General features: G+C 35.0%; 2 protein-coding genes across 12 annotated transcripts in view; one reads left to right on the top strand and one right to left on the bottom strand.

Moving 5' to 3' along the window:
• Positions 1 to 16,520, bottom strand: part of ALG6 (ALG6 alpha-1,3-glucosyltransferase) — an 80,102-nt gene that overhangs the window by 8,407 nt on the left and 55,175 nt on the right. Inside the window, exon 15 of one of the 3 annotated variants that reach the window (XM_012166271.5) lies at positions 15,324 to 16,141. The exons of the other annotated variants lie outside the window; for them this stretch is intronic. Within the exon in view, the coding sequence (XP_012021661.2) occupies positions 15,944 to 16,141 (198 nt within the window). The 3' untranslated portion in view covers positions 15,324 to 15,943. Of the gene's footprint in view, positions 1 to 15,323; positions 16,142 to 16,520 lie in introns of those variants that run through there. 3 annotated transcript variants of the gene reach the window in all.
• Positions 1 to 16,520, top strand: part of ITGB3BP (integrin subunit beta 3 binding protein) — a 92,587-nt gene that overhangs the window by 68,486 nt on the left and 7,581 nt on the right. For 2 of the 9 annotated variants that reach the window (XM_012165628.5, XM_042249148.2), the window contains 2 exons: positions 109 to 168; positions 12,268 to 14,998. In XM_012165628.5, coding sequence (XP_012021018.2) covers positions 109 to 168; positions 12,268 to 12,275 — 68 coding nt within the window. In that variant the 3' untranslated portion in view covers positions 12,276 to 14,998. Of the gene's footprint in view, positions 1 to 108; positions 4,732 to 12,267; positions 14,999 to 16,520 lie in introns of those variants that run through there. The other 7 variants (XR_006059760.1, XM_012165554.4, XM_012165778.5 and 4 more) reach the window with 5 other exon arrangements.

The following is a 16,520-nucleotide window of genomic DNA, read 5'->3' as shown; positions in this document are numbered from 1 at the left end:
GAGCGGCTTCACTTTCACTTTCACTTATAAAAATATGTATTTTTTTTGAAGTTGTTTCTTCCAAATTGAGAAATGATTAATATCCATATTAATTTTTTTTTCCTTTAGTGACTAACGTAATAAAACAAAAACTATTTAAAAAGAAGAATTCAGGACTTCCCAACAAAGGTAAAGAATTCTTAGTTTATTGTATAAAGAGATCCTTTCATCTCATTTTACCATTTCAACCAGTTGTCATGAGCCCTTTTCTAGTTATTCTTTTAAAAGACCACCAATCTCATTTGAAAAACATTATACTGCATTTAGCAGAAGACCATGTCTAGTAAAATTTTTAGGTTAAGAGTTATAGTTATTTCTTCTATTAAAAGTTCTTTTTGAAAATACAGACAGATGGGGCAGTAACGCATTATATATGGCAGATTTTAATGGTGATATAGAAAGATACACAAAATATAAAAAGTTACTTTGTAGGCAGTGTTCTGAGATTTTTAATAACATTTGCCCTACTGTGACCTCTTATACCTCTGAGCATTTCACACTATGGGAAACTAAATTAGGAGACTTTAAGTTCCCATAACACATACACATTCATACCTTAGTAAGCAAAATAATCACAGACTATAAAATATTAAAGCCACTAGACCAACTTGAGAGATCATTTTAACATTACTGACATGAATGCCGTTTGGCAATCTCTGCAAACGGAGGGGGGTAGACCTTGAAGTGGGTAGCCATGTCTTAGTCTAACATTTTTTAGTACCAGTGACTTCCCTTTGTTGAGGACTAATAATTACTATGTTGTCAACACTAGGATCAGCAGATGTATACAACAACCCTGCAGGACAGCTGTTATTGTCATTATAGATAAGGAACAAAGACACAATAAAATGTTGAGTAGTTTGCCAAAAGATACTGCTGCCTAAGTGTCAGAGCAGGGATTCCAACTGAAAACCAGTCTCACGTCAAAAAGTGTGGTCTTTGTATTTTTCTGTGTTGTGTCTTCCTAAAACAAATGAAAGCATCCAGTCATCCCAGCTCTCAGGTTCAAACATAAGACATAACTCAACCAATTTAGTCTGTGTTTAGGATCTTTAACAAAGTTATCGATGAGTTTGTAGGAGGAAAAGCTGGGATTCCCTGCTGGTCAGTTCCAGAGGCCAACTGGGTCGTGGCAGGGTAGCAGTCATGGAAAAACTCCTCCAAAACTCGTGTGGGAAGATATCTGAACAGGCTTCCTGGGCCCTTCGGTTGGACAGGTACCTCCCATTAGGATCCATAGAATTTAGGTGCATATAAGCAGCTCTTTCCTAGAAAAGGATTGTCATTTCTCTCCAGTGCAGTGTATCTTGATTATAATGTGTAACTAGCTTTCAATGATTTTAATCTCTACTGACTTGACAAGTTTTAGAGGATCATAATGGGAAATTGGAATATTTATTATTTCTCAACTAGAGAAAATCTTTCTTTTATGTATTCAATAGCAATGGTGTAATTTTTTTAAAATCTGTTAATTTCCTAGAGCTAATTAGAATTGGGCTTTACATTAGGCTTTTGCCAACAGTTTTGAAGAATGAGGAAGGGAAAATTATAGAACAAATAGATGAACTGTCACTGCTAATAATTAATGGGAAAAAATTTCTCCAGAGTATTAATTTCCTTCTATAAACGTGTATTAAGACATTAAAGTTATTTTCACATGTTAAAACAGTCACCTCCTTTCCGTTATCCAATATATAGGGATTCTTTGTATGTTTCTGCATGAATCAGCCTTAAATCTATTTTCTAGTAGTTTAGGCATTAAAACTGACTTGCCCATTACCAGGTTTTCCCTGAGAGCTGAGTATTTCTTCATGCATAGAGGAGATTGTATCACTAAATCATGTTTTAAAGGTTCTGATAAGCATTGGTTATTTGTTGTGGTTTAAATGTAGACTGAGCTAACTAAGCTAATATACGTTAAATATATAATATTTATGTAATATAAACTATATGGTAATATATATTATATATATGAGAATATAGAAGTCATTTTCCATTCTGTTTCTTGGCAAGAGCTACATTGACTCTTAATACTTACTGAGGTATTCAAATCTTCATTAGTTTTTAATCTTATTTTTTATATTAATATTGCCTGGAAAATAGATTGAAGCTTTTTTTTCTAATTTGAATTTGAGGTAAAATTCAAAAGCATTTTACAGAATGCTTTTCCCTATATTTTTCCTCCAGTTCCTAATGTATATATACATTTTTAATTTTGGTGGGGTTTTTTTTTTTTTTTTTGGTTAAAGAGGATGCATGCCAACACATGCACATTATATGTAAATTTCTTTGCCAATTAACTTTCACCCCCTTCTATTCATACATTCATTTTAACAGGACTTTGTTAGTGTTTTTGACAGTCCAAACTAATATGCTTTACATATTCCTTATTTGGGGATGTAGCCATCAGCTTTTTACAGAAATTTCTCCTTTACTTTTCTTTTACTATGCTATTACCTAGAATTATGTAAATTTTAAAATGTTCTGAGAATCTCCATAATATTTGAAATTATATAGTTAGAAATTACATAATATAAAAATCAGCTAATATGTTTTTAATATGTTTTAGATTTGTTATATTAGGTAATTAATGAAAATGAGAGTAAACACATTATTTATTTCACTATCAGAAGAATGTCCTTCAGATTTTTTTCCTTCAGATTCTTGTCAAATTTTCCTAGAATAGTTAAAATAGACAATACCAGGAGAATTCCAGCATTTATTTTGTCATTGTGCCTTTGAATTAATCCTTTAGTTCTATTTATTTTTTTCATTTTACTGCTAATTTGTTTAGCAGCAGTTGTAGTTTTTATTATACTCAGAGAAGTATAATTGTAAAGATAAGACTCTAGTGTTTTAAATCGACATCTGAGACACATTCTAAGGCTTTGTATAACCTATTCCGTGGAAATTTAAAACATCCACATTAACATTAAAAGGTACAATGAGATTTTCATAATTTTCAAAACTGGACCTTGCAAATTAGGGAATGACTTGATAAAGCGTGTGAATAAAGAAGACCTCCTTACAGAATAAAGATTTCTTAAACAAAAGAAGGCTTCTTTCTTTTTTCAGTTACTTAGGAAGTAAGCCTGTCTTCACTCCTTAATAATATTGGCTTTATGGACTATTAGAAAAATAATAAAATGAAAGGTTTTTTTCTGTTATATTTGGATGTGAATTTTCAAAATTATTTTTAATTTGTTATGCTGAAGATTTAAAACATATGACCATTCAATGGGTTGATACAGAAGGACTGTCACATTATCATCACATGAGAAGGCATGAAATTTATTTACTTTACATAGTCAACCTCTGCATAAAACAACTTGTTACAAATATTCCTGAGACAATAGGTGGCATTATATGGTACTGAGTATTTTCATTTTTTCTGGAGATACTAAAAAATACCATCATTGTTTGTCCATGACTAGTACTTCCAGTAAACAAAATGTTTTTTAAAAGAATGTAAGCAAATTGTAGAGCATTTGCCAAGATACGAAATCTAGACACTTAGCTTCAGTCCAAAACATATTTTATCTGTTTTGAGAATAATTGTGTAGGTTGAAATATGCATATTTTAAAAGAAATGTAACCATCTGAACTTTATATTGTTCAAAAAAGTTGATTGTTTCAGCTGTCTGTAACACTAAATATTTTAAAATTTCTAGCTCTGGCCTTAAAAAGAAAAAAATGTAACTATAAATGTTCTGATTTTCTTTAAATTACTGTCTTCTTGCATTGTAAAATTCATTTTGGTTATAGGATTTTTGAGGTTTTCAAATTCTTGATCCAAAGGACAAATTTTAAACTTCTTGTTTAAGACTATACAAATAGTTTGATGTTGCCTTTTCATTCTAACCACCCACTGAAGTATTTTTTAACTTAAAAATATGTTGTTCTTTCCCCCACTCAGTCTTGAAAAAGTATTCATCATATCAGCTAAATACTTTTACTTCTAGAAAACTGCTTCCATTTTATTTTTTTCTGTTATAGCTTAACATGAAGCAGTGTCTTTTTTCAGACAAATACTCCAGTATTAAAAACACAGGTTTGAAGTTTAGACATGAATTTTAGAAGAAACAACAAAAATTCCACTATGCTTTTAACATTCTTAGTTTATTTAGAGCTAAAAAGTAGAGATGTTAATTTTGGTAACACAAATACACATTAATGTACAACTGCAGTCCTCAGCTCTTTATACGAATTCAGTTATCACTTCTCCTGTATGTGGGTCATGCCTTTTCCTCTTATTACTGTTAATGCTTGTGCTTTACACTGTTCATCACTGTTTGGGGCTATATTTCAACTGCTTACTTGAGATGTGTCTAGGATTTAGGGAAACACAAACTGGTTTATTATTTTCCAAAGCTTTTTAAATAATTTCTCCTATGATTTAATTATTTTATACATTACTAAAAGTATGGTGCTTTTATCTTTTAAATAATCAGTTAAACTTTTACACCATAGATTTTAACTCACTTAATAGCAATTATGTGTTTAAGAGGTGTAAATAACTTGCTATCAGACGTTACAAATATCCAGGTGCTCTGTATGTGCTGATGACAACAAAATTGAAACGGAAGACTGTAATAATTCTGACTGGTTTTCTCTGCAGAAGATATTGATTATTTGTGTGTGGTGAGAGATTTGGAAAATTCAATTAAAGGAGTTGTGCAAAGGTTTCATAAATTTTCCTTCTACAGCGTGTACACAGACATTGTTGCGTATTAAATCAATGCAGCACTTCACAATATATTTTCTTTGAAACATAAAAATAAATAACATTTAAACAGTTCTGCTTACTACAGAAACAAATTTTATTTTCTGTGAAGCATTTAGTCATGTGCTATCACTGACTCATACACATTTGCCAGCTGTAACAAATTTTATAGACATTTTCTCCAGAGACATATCTCACATACTATGAATTTTTAAATGAGCAAATGGTGAAGAAGGGATGTCAGCAATATAAAAATTGATCAGTTAAAAGATAAAAGCATAAGTAAAGAGATTTGTATGGTAGTCTTAATAGGTTTTATTAAATAAAAATACTATAAAAAGACAGTAATGAACAGACCGAAGACTAACTGTTCTTGAGGTGGAGAAAAATTATTCTGGCACATTTAGTAGAAATTGGCTTTATGTCACCTGACAGATGAACATTTTTTTTCCACTTTAACTCTTAGAGTAGTTAGAAAAGCTCCTCAGAGTGTTAGATAAATTCTCTAAGTGGTTTATGTATTTTAAACAACCTCTACATAATCATAAAGCAGATATTTATAGTGTTATATAATTAATTGTATAGTTAAAAGCAGGACTTTGGCAATCAGTAAATAGTAGATGGTTTTTTTCCTCTACCTCAGACTTCACATAGGAAGAAAGGGTCTTTTTCCTTCACACTCTTTATACCATATGGTTTAGCCCTCTGGGATCTCTCTTTCAGGACTCCAGGCTTCTCTGTGACCTCCCTTTCTACCTGGACTACACTTTATCTTCCTTCTCTGTCTAGCAAACTCTTGATCATTCCTTAAGGTCAGCCTTCAACATCACATTCTTTGAAACTCTCCCCAGATAACCTAGGTAAAAAATAAATTGCTTCATCTTCTAGTTTTCTACAGCATTTGTCTGAATGTTTATAAATGTACCATGTTGTAATGTATTGTAATTGTCTGGTTACACGGCTCTCTCTGGACTTCTCTCCTCGGCAGACAAAGTCTTATCTCTATACCGTAGTATTGAACCTGGATGGAAGGTCCACAATACATGTTCAGTGAATGAACAAAAATGAATGGCCACTCTAAGAATTTTTTTAAAGGAATTATCTAGATATTTTCAAATAGATATAAATGGCTATTTCCTTACATGCCTCGTTTATTTAATATTTATTGAATGCCTACTAGGAGCCAGGCACTGTTCTAGCATTGTGGATACACTAATTAATGAGACAGATATAGTCCTGCTCTCAGGATTATAGAATCTAGTATAAAAGATGAGTAATTACAATAAAACATAACCACACATTATAATAATGAGTTTCTTGGTAGTTTTCATCCTAAATTTTTAAATGTACATTCTGAAATAGAATCAGGCAAATCTGTAGGATGTTAAAACAAGAATTTATAGCCCCAAAGCTTTTATTTATAATGTAAAATAAAACTTTATGTTTAGGCTCTTTATTTTAATTTCATTTTGATTAAGCATTTATTCTGCATCATATACTATGACAACTTACTTTACACTGTTTTCTGGAAATAATCTTTTTTCTTTCATATAGAATTATATGATCTTGACAGCTGTGAATTCCTTAAAACCATTTTAAACTTAGGTAGTTTCACCTTTATAATTAAGGTTACCCTTGTTATGTTTCACTGTTTTTCTTTCAGTTCAAAACATTTTAATTATCAAATTTGGTATTGTCTGTAAAGAAAATAGGGACATGAGCTTTGATGCATTAATTAAAATTATATTTAATCTATTCTTATAAATAATAGGAAAAAATCTGACAAGATCTATGAGTTAGAGGCCAATTGAAAGGGAACACTACTGAGCTTGCCAGGCTAGCTTTCAAGAGGGCATATTTTTAGTGAGTATAAAGAAGGCCCTTAATTGAGTAAAAATAGCTAACTTAACAGTGACAGGTAGGTTATAGTTTCTGTAGGGCACATCAGACCGAACAAGATATAACAAGTCAGTGGATTTGGAAATGTGCCGAGTTGATTAAGTGAATAATTGCATATTAATTAGTGTGCTAATTAATTGCCCACTACACAGTAGTAGTCAGTGAATGTCCGGTTTCATAATTGGTCAAAGGTTTTAGATTCTATTACGTATACAATATATATACAAATACACAATCATTCACTGTAAGGTTAAGTGTTTTATAAAATTTCTGACCCATGGAAATCCATCAAACTATTGGATGGTGATCATAAATACACATTTCATACATATATATTCACAGTTATACATTTGGCAGATGAATATACACATTTAATATAGGACAGTCTCATTAATGAATGATATTGGGGAATGTTAAGAATACTGAGAATAGCTTTGTGTTCATGGATTCTAGTAAAGATCATCATATGTTAGGGTTGTTTTTCTGAGTCTTTAATTTGAGTAGTACTTTCAAAAGACTTGAAAGAATTAAGGTTAACCTACAGAGAAATAACAGTTGAATGCATTTGACTACCTTGTAGACATTTCCCTGGATTTTTTAAATTCTTATTTATTTATGTATGCTGCACCGGGTCTTCATTGCTGCGCCCAGGTTTTCTCTAGTTGCAGCGAGGGGGGCCTGCTCTCTAGTTGTGCCGTATGGGCTTCTCACTGTGGTTGGAAGACGGGCTCTAGGTACACAGGCTCAGTAGTCGTGATACATGGGCTTAGTTGCCCCACAGCATGTGGGATCTTTCTGGACCAGGGAATGAGCCCGTGTCCCCTGCATTGGCTTGTGGATTCTTAACCATTGGCCCACCAGGAAAGTCCTCCCTAGGTTCTTTTGATATTGTTTTCTGTCACCTTGGACTCTTTCTTCATGACCTCATCCATTCCTTGGCTTTTGTTCTCACCTTTGTGTATATGGTTTCCAAATCTATTTGTCACCTTCCTCCTGAGCTATAAACAATCTCAGCTGCTATACATTATTCCCCAAATATACTGACTTCACCCTCCCCCCTCCAATATTGTCCCTCATTGTACCTTTTTAGGGATTACATTCATCCGGTGATAGAGCTGAAAACTACAATTCTGTCTCTCTTTTTGTCCCCACATCCAAACTGATACCAAGTTGTATCACTTCCCAGAACATTACTTCTCCTTTCCATGTACACTACACTGGTTTATTCCTTCATTAGCTCTCATCCAGCTTACTTGCATCCTCATTGTAACTTGCCTCTGTGCTCTTTGTTCTTGTTTCCCTACAGCCTGTCCTGCTACTGAACGAATTATGATTTCAAAAGTATCACTCCACCATATTTGTCGTAAAATCCAAATTTATACCATTGTTTAGAACTCTCCCTGATCTGACCACAGCTTTCTAATTTGTGTGTCTCAAGTTACTCCAGATTATTTGCCATTCATTCCTGAACACATTCCTTAGAACATCCCTTTCTCATTTCCTTACTTTTGTTCTTGTCTCCCCTACTTGACATACCTTTTCCCCCAATCATCAAAATTTTACTAATCTTTCAAAACCTGCTTATGAGTTTCCTTACACTAGGCTTCTGTAGATCCTTCTCTTCTGTGTTCTTCTTTTATGGATTTGTCACAGCTGCCCAACTGGTATAACTAAGAGGATATTAAACTTCCTGACCTTGTCCTATGCCCTAGAAACCTCTGATAGTCGTGATACCCCTAACACCACTGTGTGACCAAATTCCCTGTCTACACATCAGCTTCTGCCCTATTACACCTCAGTAATTATTCCTCCTGACCAATTTTGTTCAGTGAGCATAAGCACCCCATATTAATTCACTCTGAAAGGCTTTAAAAAGTGAAGCCTTTATAAAAACAATGTTAGAATAAGGGAGGAGAAGGCAATGGCAACCCACTCCAGTACTCTTGCCTGGAAAATCCCATCGACGGAGGAGCCTGGAAGGCTGCAGTCCATGGTATTGCTGAGGGTCGGATACGACTGAGTGACTTCACTTTCATTTTTCACTTTCATGCATTGGAGAAGGAAATGGCAACCCACTCCAGTGTTCTTGCCTGGAGAATCCCAGGGACGGGGGAGCTTGGTGGGCTGCCGTCTATGGGGTTGCACAGAGTTAGACACGACTGAAGTGACTTAGCAGCAGCAGAATAAGGGAGACAGCAACCCATAGGCCATAGACAGTATGAAGATCAGCAAAGTGTTAGTTTTTCACATGTCTGATTCTTTGCAACACAATGAACTGTAGCCCTCCAGGCCCCTCTTTCCATGGTATTCTCAAGACAAGAATACTGGAGTGGGTAGCCATTCCCTTCTCCAGGGGATCTTCCTGATCCAGGGATCAAACCCAGTCTCCTGCATTTGCAGGCAGATTCTTTACCATCTGAGCCACCAGGGAAGCCTCCGAGAAAGCATGCTTTTGACTAATGTTAACTAGGAATACTGCAGGGGATGCTGAGTTAAATCTTCTAGAAACAATGTAAATCACTTGGTTAGCAAAAGTGTGAGGCTTAGTATAAACAAAGCCCTTTGCATACTGCCTATCTAGTATTCAAACTGAGGATGTAAGTTACCAAATAAAGCAAGCAGGTGATAACAAGTTCAGATTCGTCTTTCCAGGATTCTGGCCCATAGCAAGTATAAAAAAGGATTATGAATCCATTGAGGATCAAGGTATCAACTTGATTAGTGGAGGACTTAATAACCTCCAATATGGCAGGCCCTCTGGTAGAAGCTTGGAGTACTAATGTGGACTAAGGCAGAAGTGGAAACTTCTCTCTCCCATAGATGGAAGAAATGCTGCTGGACAGAAGTGTTCAGTCATGTCTGACTCTTTGTGACCCCATGGACTGTAGCCCACCAGGTTCCCTCTGTTCATGGGATTTTTCAAGCAAAAATACTGGAGTGGGTCGCCATTTTCTCCTCCAGGGTATCTTCCAGACTCAGGGATCAAACCTGCCTCTCCTGCATTGCAGAAAAATTCTTTACTGCTGAGCCACCAGGGAAGCCCTCCCTCTCTTCCATATTGAATGCAAATCTTAAAGCCTAGGTGCTCTCCTGACCTGAGGAGAGAGCTGCATCTTTAAATAGATCCACGTCCATGTGCCTCTGTAACAGGAAAGACTGCAGACCTGCCTTGTGTGCTTGGTTGCAGAAGAGAGAGTGAATGGGCTGCTCTCCTTACAACATGAAATTAAGAGCAAAGGCCCACTGGATTTGAGAGTAGACAGACAGTGAAAGGGAAACTAAATAGCGGGGCACAAGAGTGCTGTGTGAGAATACTGACTGAATATGACTTGTAAAACGTGGTCTGGTATTCTGGACGTCAGTCAGTCAAATCTGTCACTTTTGCGTGGGCTACTGGAAGCAGAAGAGTTGACAGACGTTTCTTCCTCTTCAGACTGAGGAGTGTAAAAATTCTTCCCTACTCTAAGTAACAAATGAAGAGTAAGCAGTATGGAAATACATGAAATACAGATGGAGTGATTAGGTCATTATTTAAGGGTTCATGATTTTTAAAGTCAGTTGTAGTTATTCACTCTGCATAATCTCTAACAGGGCCCTCCCAGGCCCTCGTAATGGAAGCTTTGTATTTTAGTAGGAAGCTGGAATTTGAAAATGGGTAATTTTGATGGGCTGTGTAAACATTCTGGGCAGAGAGAACACTGAACAGAAAAGGCAGAGCAGAGCGACTGAACAGTAGGTTCCAGACACATTATTGACAGTTATGATCACCAGGCTAGTAAGTTCAGACTTTATTCTTTAGGCAGAAATGAACCCATGAAGATTATTAAAGAAGTAACAATCTAAAATATGTTTTAGAAAGAACAAAATATAATTGCTATGTGAAAAATGAATTCTGTCAAAATACTGCTCATGAACTGCATCACGGTATCTAAATTTCTTTTCATTTGTGTTCTGAGATCTTCATCTCTATAACCAGTATGGCCGTCTAGAGATAACAGACATACTGCTGCTCCCTGCTCCTGTGCTATGATATGTATCACATTGATCAAAGTGTTGATTTTTTCTGGACCCTGAATCTGGCCTCAGAATCTTTCTCGACACAGCTGTCTTGGCAACCATGATCAACTGATGACGCTTCTTTGCAGGGCCTGGCGTCCTAACAGAGAATGGGATTTGGGTTAGATGTCCAGCACCAGTACTACCTACTTAGCTGTGTGGCCTTAAACAAGGCACTTGGTTTCCCAAAACCTTAATTGTAAAATGGGACTGGTGATATTTTCCTTGTGGATTATATACAAGAATTAGCTTGAAGAATTCCCTGGAAGTCCAGTGGTTAAGACTCGGTGCTTTCACTGCTGGGGCCTAGGTTCAGTCCCTGTCAAGGAACTAAGATCCTGCAGGCCATGCAGTGTGGCCAAAAATTTAAAAATTAAATAAAATAATTAGCTTAATTACTACCTTTCCCATTCACTGTTGTTAAGTCACTAAGTTGTGTCTGACTCTTTTGTGACCCCATGGACTTTGCACCAGACTCCTCTGTCCATGGGATTTTCCAGGCAAGAATATTGGAGTGGGTTGCCATTTCCTTCTCCAGATCTTCCCAGCCCAGGGATTGAACCTGAAACTTCTGCATTGCAGGTGGATTCTTTACTACTGAGCCACCGGGGAGGCCCACCTTTCCCATAGTAATTATTTAATAAATGGCAGTCTTCCTTTCTTCCACAATATTAGCTTTAGTTCTGGTAACTATCAATAACCTTTAAGAATATTAGGGGAGCACTGGAATGCTTAAAATCTTCTGTAGGTATTCTGACCAGACTTAAATGAGTTGGCAGACTATCTTCTTGTAGGACAGGAAGAATATATGTGGACCATCATGCTGCTACTGCTGCTAAGTCACTTCAGTTGTGTCCAACTCTGTGCGACCCCATAAACGGAAGCCTACCAGGCTCCTGTCCCTGGGATTCTCCCGCAAGAACACTGGAGTGGGTTAGAGGCTCACCATATATTACTTATTCATAGCTGCCAGTATAAACAAGGAAGGGATATTTCAGGAAGTAAGGGGTCCACATGCCCTATAGGGATACATGCCATCTGTTGCCATTGGGTGTTTTTTTCAAAGGCTTCATCTCACAAGGATCCTAAAACCAGACAGACAAGAACTTCTATCACCACTAGGAGTCCCCAGAGGGACATACCCTGAATAGGAATGCCAGTAAAGACTGTCTCTTTTTTGGGGGGGCAGCTGTTGGAGGAAACACCTGCTGAAAGGCCCTGAAGGCTTATAGACAAAAGGCATGTAAGATTTGGTGTTTTCATTAGGTCATGTTGGAGTTTTAGAACTCTCTCAGAAGTATCTCAAATCCATCTTCATAAAATGAAGTGTGCTATGTCAGAGTAGTCATATTGACAATTATTTGTGAAGGTGAATTTTGCTTTGAAGATTCAAAAATAAGCAAATAAGATATTACCAATACCTAACTAAATTAGGTACCAAATTACATAGTAAATGGGTGTTTAAGCCATTTCTCAAGTCATGTATGAGATGCATGTTAATTTGGAAACTAATTCTTGATGATTTAATAATCACCTTTTATATCCCACAGGCGTTTAGAAGAAACACACTCACTATGAAACGCCAACTTCTGTATCTGCCTGATCATATTTAAAGGAACAGAAGAAATGTTTGTAATTAATCTGTGCAGTGAATACCAGATCATAGCATAGGCAGGTGCGTGTCTAGATAAAATTTCTTGAAGCTAATTTAAACTTTCTACACACACCAGTAGATAATCTCAACATAAATAATACATTTCTTCTTGACCCTTTAAAGTAAGCCAACATATAGAAGAGGATCTTAACTTATATTCTGTATCTGATACACTTCTGTATACTTTTATCATTTGTGGATAGACTTATAGCTTGTATGAAAATGGCACCTTTGTAGAGCTATATATCTTAAAACTCAGATTAAACCTGGAAGTAGGTCCTGATTTTCTCATTTAAAGCCCTAGATTTGTACTAATTAGATTCTTTTAAAAGCTTTTAAAATTGTAAGTTTAGCTTCTACTTCATAGATGAGTTTTTATTCTAGTTATGCCTATGCTTGTAGAGAAAAAATATTTTCAAAGTTTTAAAATTCTTACATCTTTTATAAAATGCTGGAATGCATTTTTCAGTGCAGATATTTAAATGTGAGGTTGTTTTTAAACTGAACTACACAGAATCTCCTGAATATAAAGAAAAAACCTCATCTCATGGGACAATATGTGATTCCCTCCACATTTTGAAGCATCAGATTTTTAATTTTCTACAGTGTTGTTTTGTATCATCTATTTGTGCTGTCACAAAATAAAGGGGAAGAGTGAATCACAGAAAGTGCTATAACTTGATAGCACTTTTCTTTTTCATACTTCTGTACCTTTCTTTAACCATTTCCATAGGGGGGAAAAATGCTGTTCCCTTGGTATTCACCCTAAGCCTTGGCAAAATTTGTATATTACCATGTCATTTAATTCACTGTATCATGAAAATAAAAATACTATGTGAAAAATGTGAAACAAAATTTAACAAATTGAAGTTGAAACTGACTTTCCATTTAGAGAAATTTCAGATTTGCCTCTTAAAATGAAAATGAATTATTTTTTAAAACTATTAATTGAAATAACTAAATAGTAACTCAATTTATAAAACTGCCTTCACTAGTGATTTTAATCGGACAATCTAAATAAGGTTTTTAAGATAATCTGCTAAATATTAAGAATACTTTGTGATATATAATAAGAGAGTACCTAAAATATACCAGAAAGGTTAATTTGTTTGTGTTCCAGCATTGAAAACTAACCTCAGAATGTAAAACAAAACATAAAGACACCTATATTAGTCAGGAAATGAAGGGTTAAGAAGTAAGATTGGTTTCATATGTAATTCAAGTTATGTAGCTATGTGCTTAATGCTATTAAATCAGTTACTGTATGTTTGACCTCTTGATATACCAAGCTTTTGCCTTTCAGAACAGCTGGGTCGGCTAAGAATCATTTCCCAGTTCTTTTCATTGTAGATCAGATGACTCTCGCTTTATCACCCTTGGAGGCCACATGAAGGACAAAGCAGAAAGATCCACACACAAAACTAATGTTTATATGGAGGCAGTGTTGGGGGAGGAAGGCAGAAGGCGGGGGATACACTTGGCCCTGATCTTCCAATGAACCTAACAGAAGGACCAATTGAGACTTGAAACCATTGTGTTACTCCAACCATTATTTAGTTACATCCTATCCATCTCTTACTCTCTTTCTATTGAACAGAGAGGCTCCTTTGGCTGCCTTGACTTTTGTAAATGTTTCACTCACTTAGTTGTGGTTTATCATTTGGACAGAATGCTACATTGGGGATTTTTCTCCCCTCCCTAAGGCTTCAAGGCAAAATGACTTCTGTTGCCTCATATTTGATACATGAACATACACTGTATTCTCTTCATTTTAAGAATCAAACAAGTTTATGGCAACAGAGAAAACTCCATTCTTCAGAAACAGCTTTTCCCTAAAAGAACTTGAAAATAACTTTCCTAACATCATTTTTTGACAGGTATACTAGTGAATAAAGGGAGGTATCTTTAATAATTTTTATATAAGCTAAATGTCTTTATAATAAAATATCCCTATTGTTATTTTGGTACTTAATTGCTCAAAGTGGACTCTTCTTAAATTGGTTTATAATAGACATGAGATACTTACAATTGCTACAAGTCTCCAGTAAAGCTACAGTGTAACTCCATATGACTAAATAGTCTAGAAATGTATTTTTATTTAGAGTTTACCTATAAGATACCTTGAATATTTTACTAATGTTTATATATACTTTCATTTTCAAATAATATTTGTTTCAACTATTTAGAAGTTAGAACTTGCTCATCGTTGATTTAAATCAACATCCTGTATTAAATGCAAGTATTCTATTACAAAAAATAAGACTACACCAGCCAGCCAAGATGCTGACATTTGGGCATGGTGATTATAGATGGTGACCATGGACAGCGATGTTCCTGCTGATGCGGCAGCGATTCAAGGCTGCTTTTTCTGTGCTGACCTACCCTTTGAGTCTTTATGCACATTTGCTTTGAGAAAGAACTACTTCTTGATTTTTTGCTTTGTCTAAACCTACTTCCTTTGCCAGACTGAAAAACATATACCTTGTTGCATCAGTTGTCCATGTCTAGAACCAAATTCTCTTATGTGTGTATATATGTTTGACTTGCATTGTTTTAAAATATACCACCACTTAGTTAATATGCTTTAATGGCTATCTTTAATTAAAGAAATATACTCATTAAAAACATAAGTTGGTAGGGAAGTGATTATTCTTTTTAGAGACTAAAGAAAACATATCTTTACATGAGAAACTACATGGTTATAAATTATTTTTACCAACTGAATACTATAGTAAAGATGTGCTTCTTCTAATATAGAGTGATACAGTATTAATAGGGCTGAGTTAATACAAAGTATGATATGGATCAATGCTATGGCATTGGTAACCTTGAACCGTGTCATAACAAAGAACAGGATGAACCCCTCCCCAGATAACGCCATTTAACTTAAACAGAATGAACCTGAAAGTTTAGAGCCAAGGGTCGTGAAAGACTTCATTCAAACCACTTAAATTCAAGAAAATTCATTGTTTAATGGCATTCAAATAAATCAGAGTTCTTATAAATAAAAACACAATTTAGTCTTTCTGCCTTGCTAAAAAAAAATTCAAGTTTACACATGGTAATAAGGTGTGTTCAAGCTTTAAACAGTTTAAATTGCCTTCTCACAGTAATTGAAAAGATTATCACAAATTTAATCCCTGAGATATAATTTCTAGAACATTCTAAAATATAAGAAAAACTAAATCTGAATACCAAAATTAGTGATTTCCTTCAAAAATAGGGACTAAATTCTCCCGTTAAGCTCACTGTATTTGCAAATTTTTTTCAAGACAACAAATTATAGAGTATATTTCTTAAGTAAACACTGGGATTAAGGACACGTTTCTATTTTCCCACGTGAATAACTGAACATAATAAAACTATAATATGTCTTGGTCACTCAGTAGTTAGAAAATAAAAGCCTTCATTGATTTGGTGCCATATAGATTTATTTTGGGTAGACAACAATAACTTTTCACCATTTCCTTTCCTATTTCCAAGATTCTCAAAATGGTTCTTTTATTTATACATAGCAAAAAGTTTACAAAACCTTGTGGCACTAACATTTTCACATTTCTTTGGGGATAGAGCTAGTTGATTTTCTTCTGACTTCTTCCATTTTTGGAATCCCACATGATTATAATATTAAAGTATACCAAGAAGAATAGGAAATGTAAGCAAGATACAAAACACACCAATACAGAAAATAAGTCCGGTAGTTTCTGAGGAGGATCCAGTGTGACAGTCATTATTGTCAGAAGGATCATAGTGATTACTGACGTAAGAAACTATAGGAAGGGGGAAAAAAAGGTGTTACTTACTGCATAGTATAAAAGGCAACAGTTGAATGTACTGGTAACATTGGTTTATAGTTGTAAATGAGCAGAACTGAAGGGGACAGCTCAACCTAGTTTGTATGTAAGAGTCATTTGGGGTTTAAAAATAAATCTCAATTCTCAGACCACATCCCAGACCAATTAAATCAGAATCTCTGGGGAAGGCTCTCCAAGTGATCCCCATGTGTAGGCAAAGCCTGAGAACCCCTTTAGACTTTATATCACCCAAGCACTAAAAAAAGGTACCTGGAATAGATAATATTGCTAGTCAGGGTTAAATTCACAGCAATTCTAAGTTAGTCTAAGAATTCATCTATGAAGAAGTTTTCCA

This window comes from Ovis aries, chromosome 1 (assembly GCF_016772045.2).
Source record: "Ovis aries strain OAR_USU_Benz2616 breed Rambouillet chromosome 1, ARS-UI_Ramb_v3.0, whole genome shotgun sequence".
Classification (NCBI taxonomy): domain Eukaryota; kingdom Metazoa; phylum Chordata; class Mammalia; order Artiodactyla; family Bovidae; genus Ovis; species Ovis aries.
The sequence above is the reverse complement of the archived record's forward strand: the minus strand, read 5'-3'. Positions and strand labels throughout refer to the sequence as shown.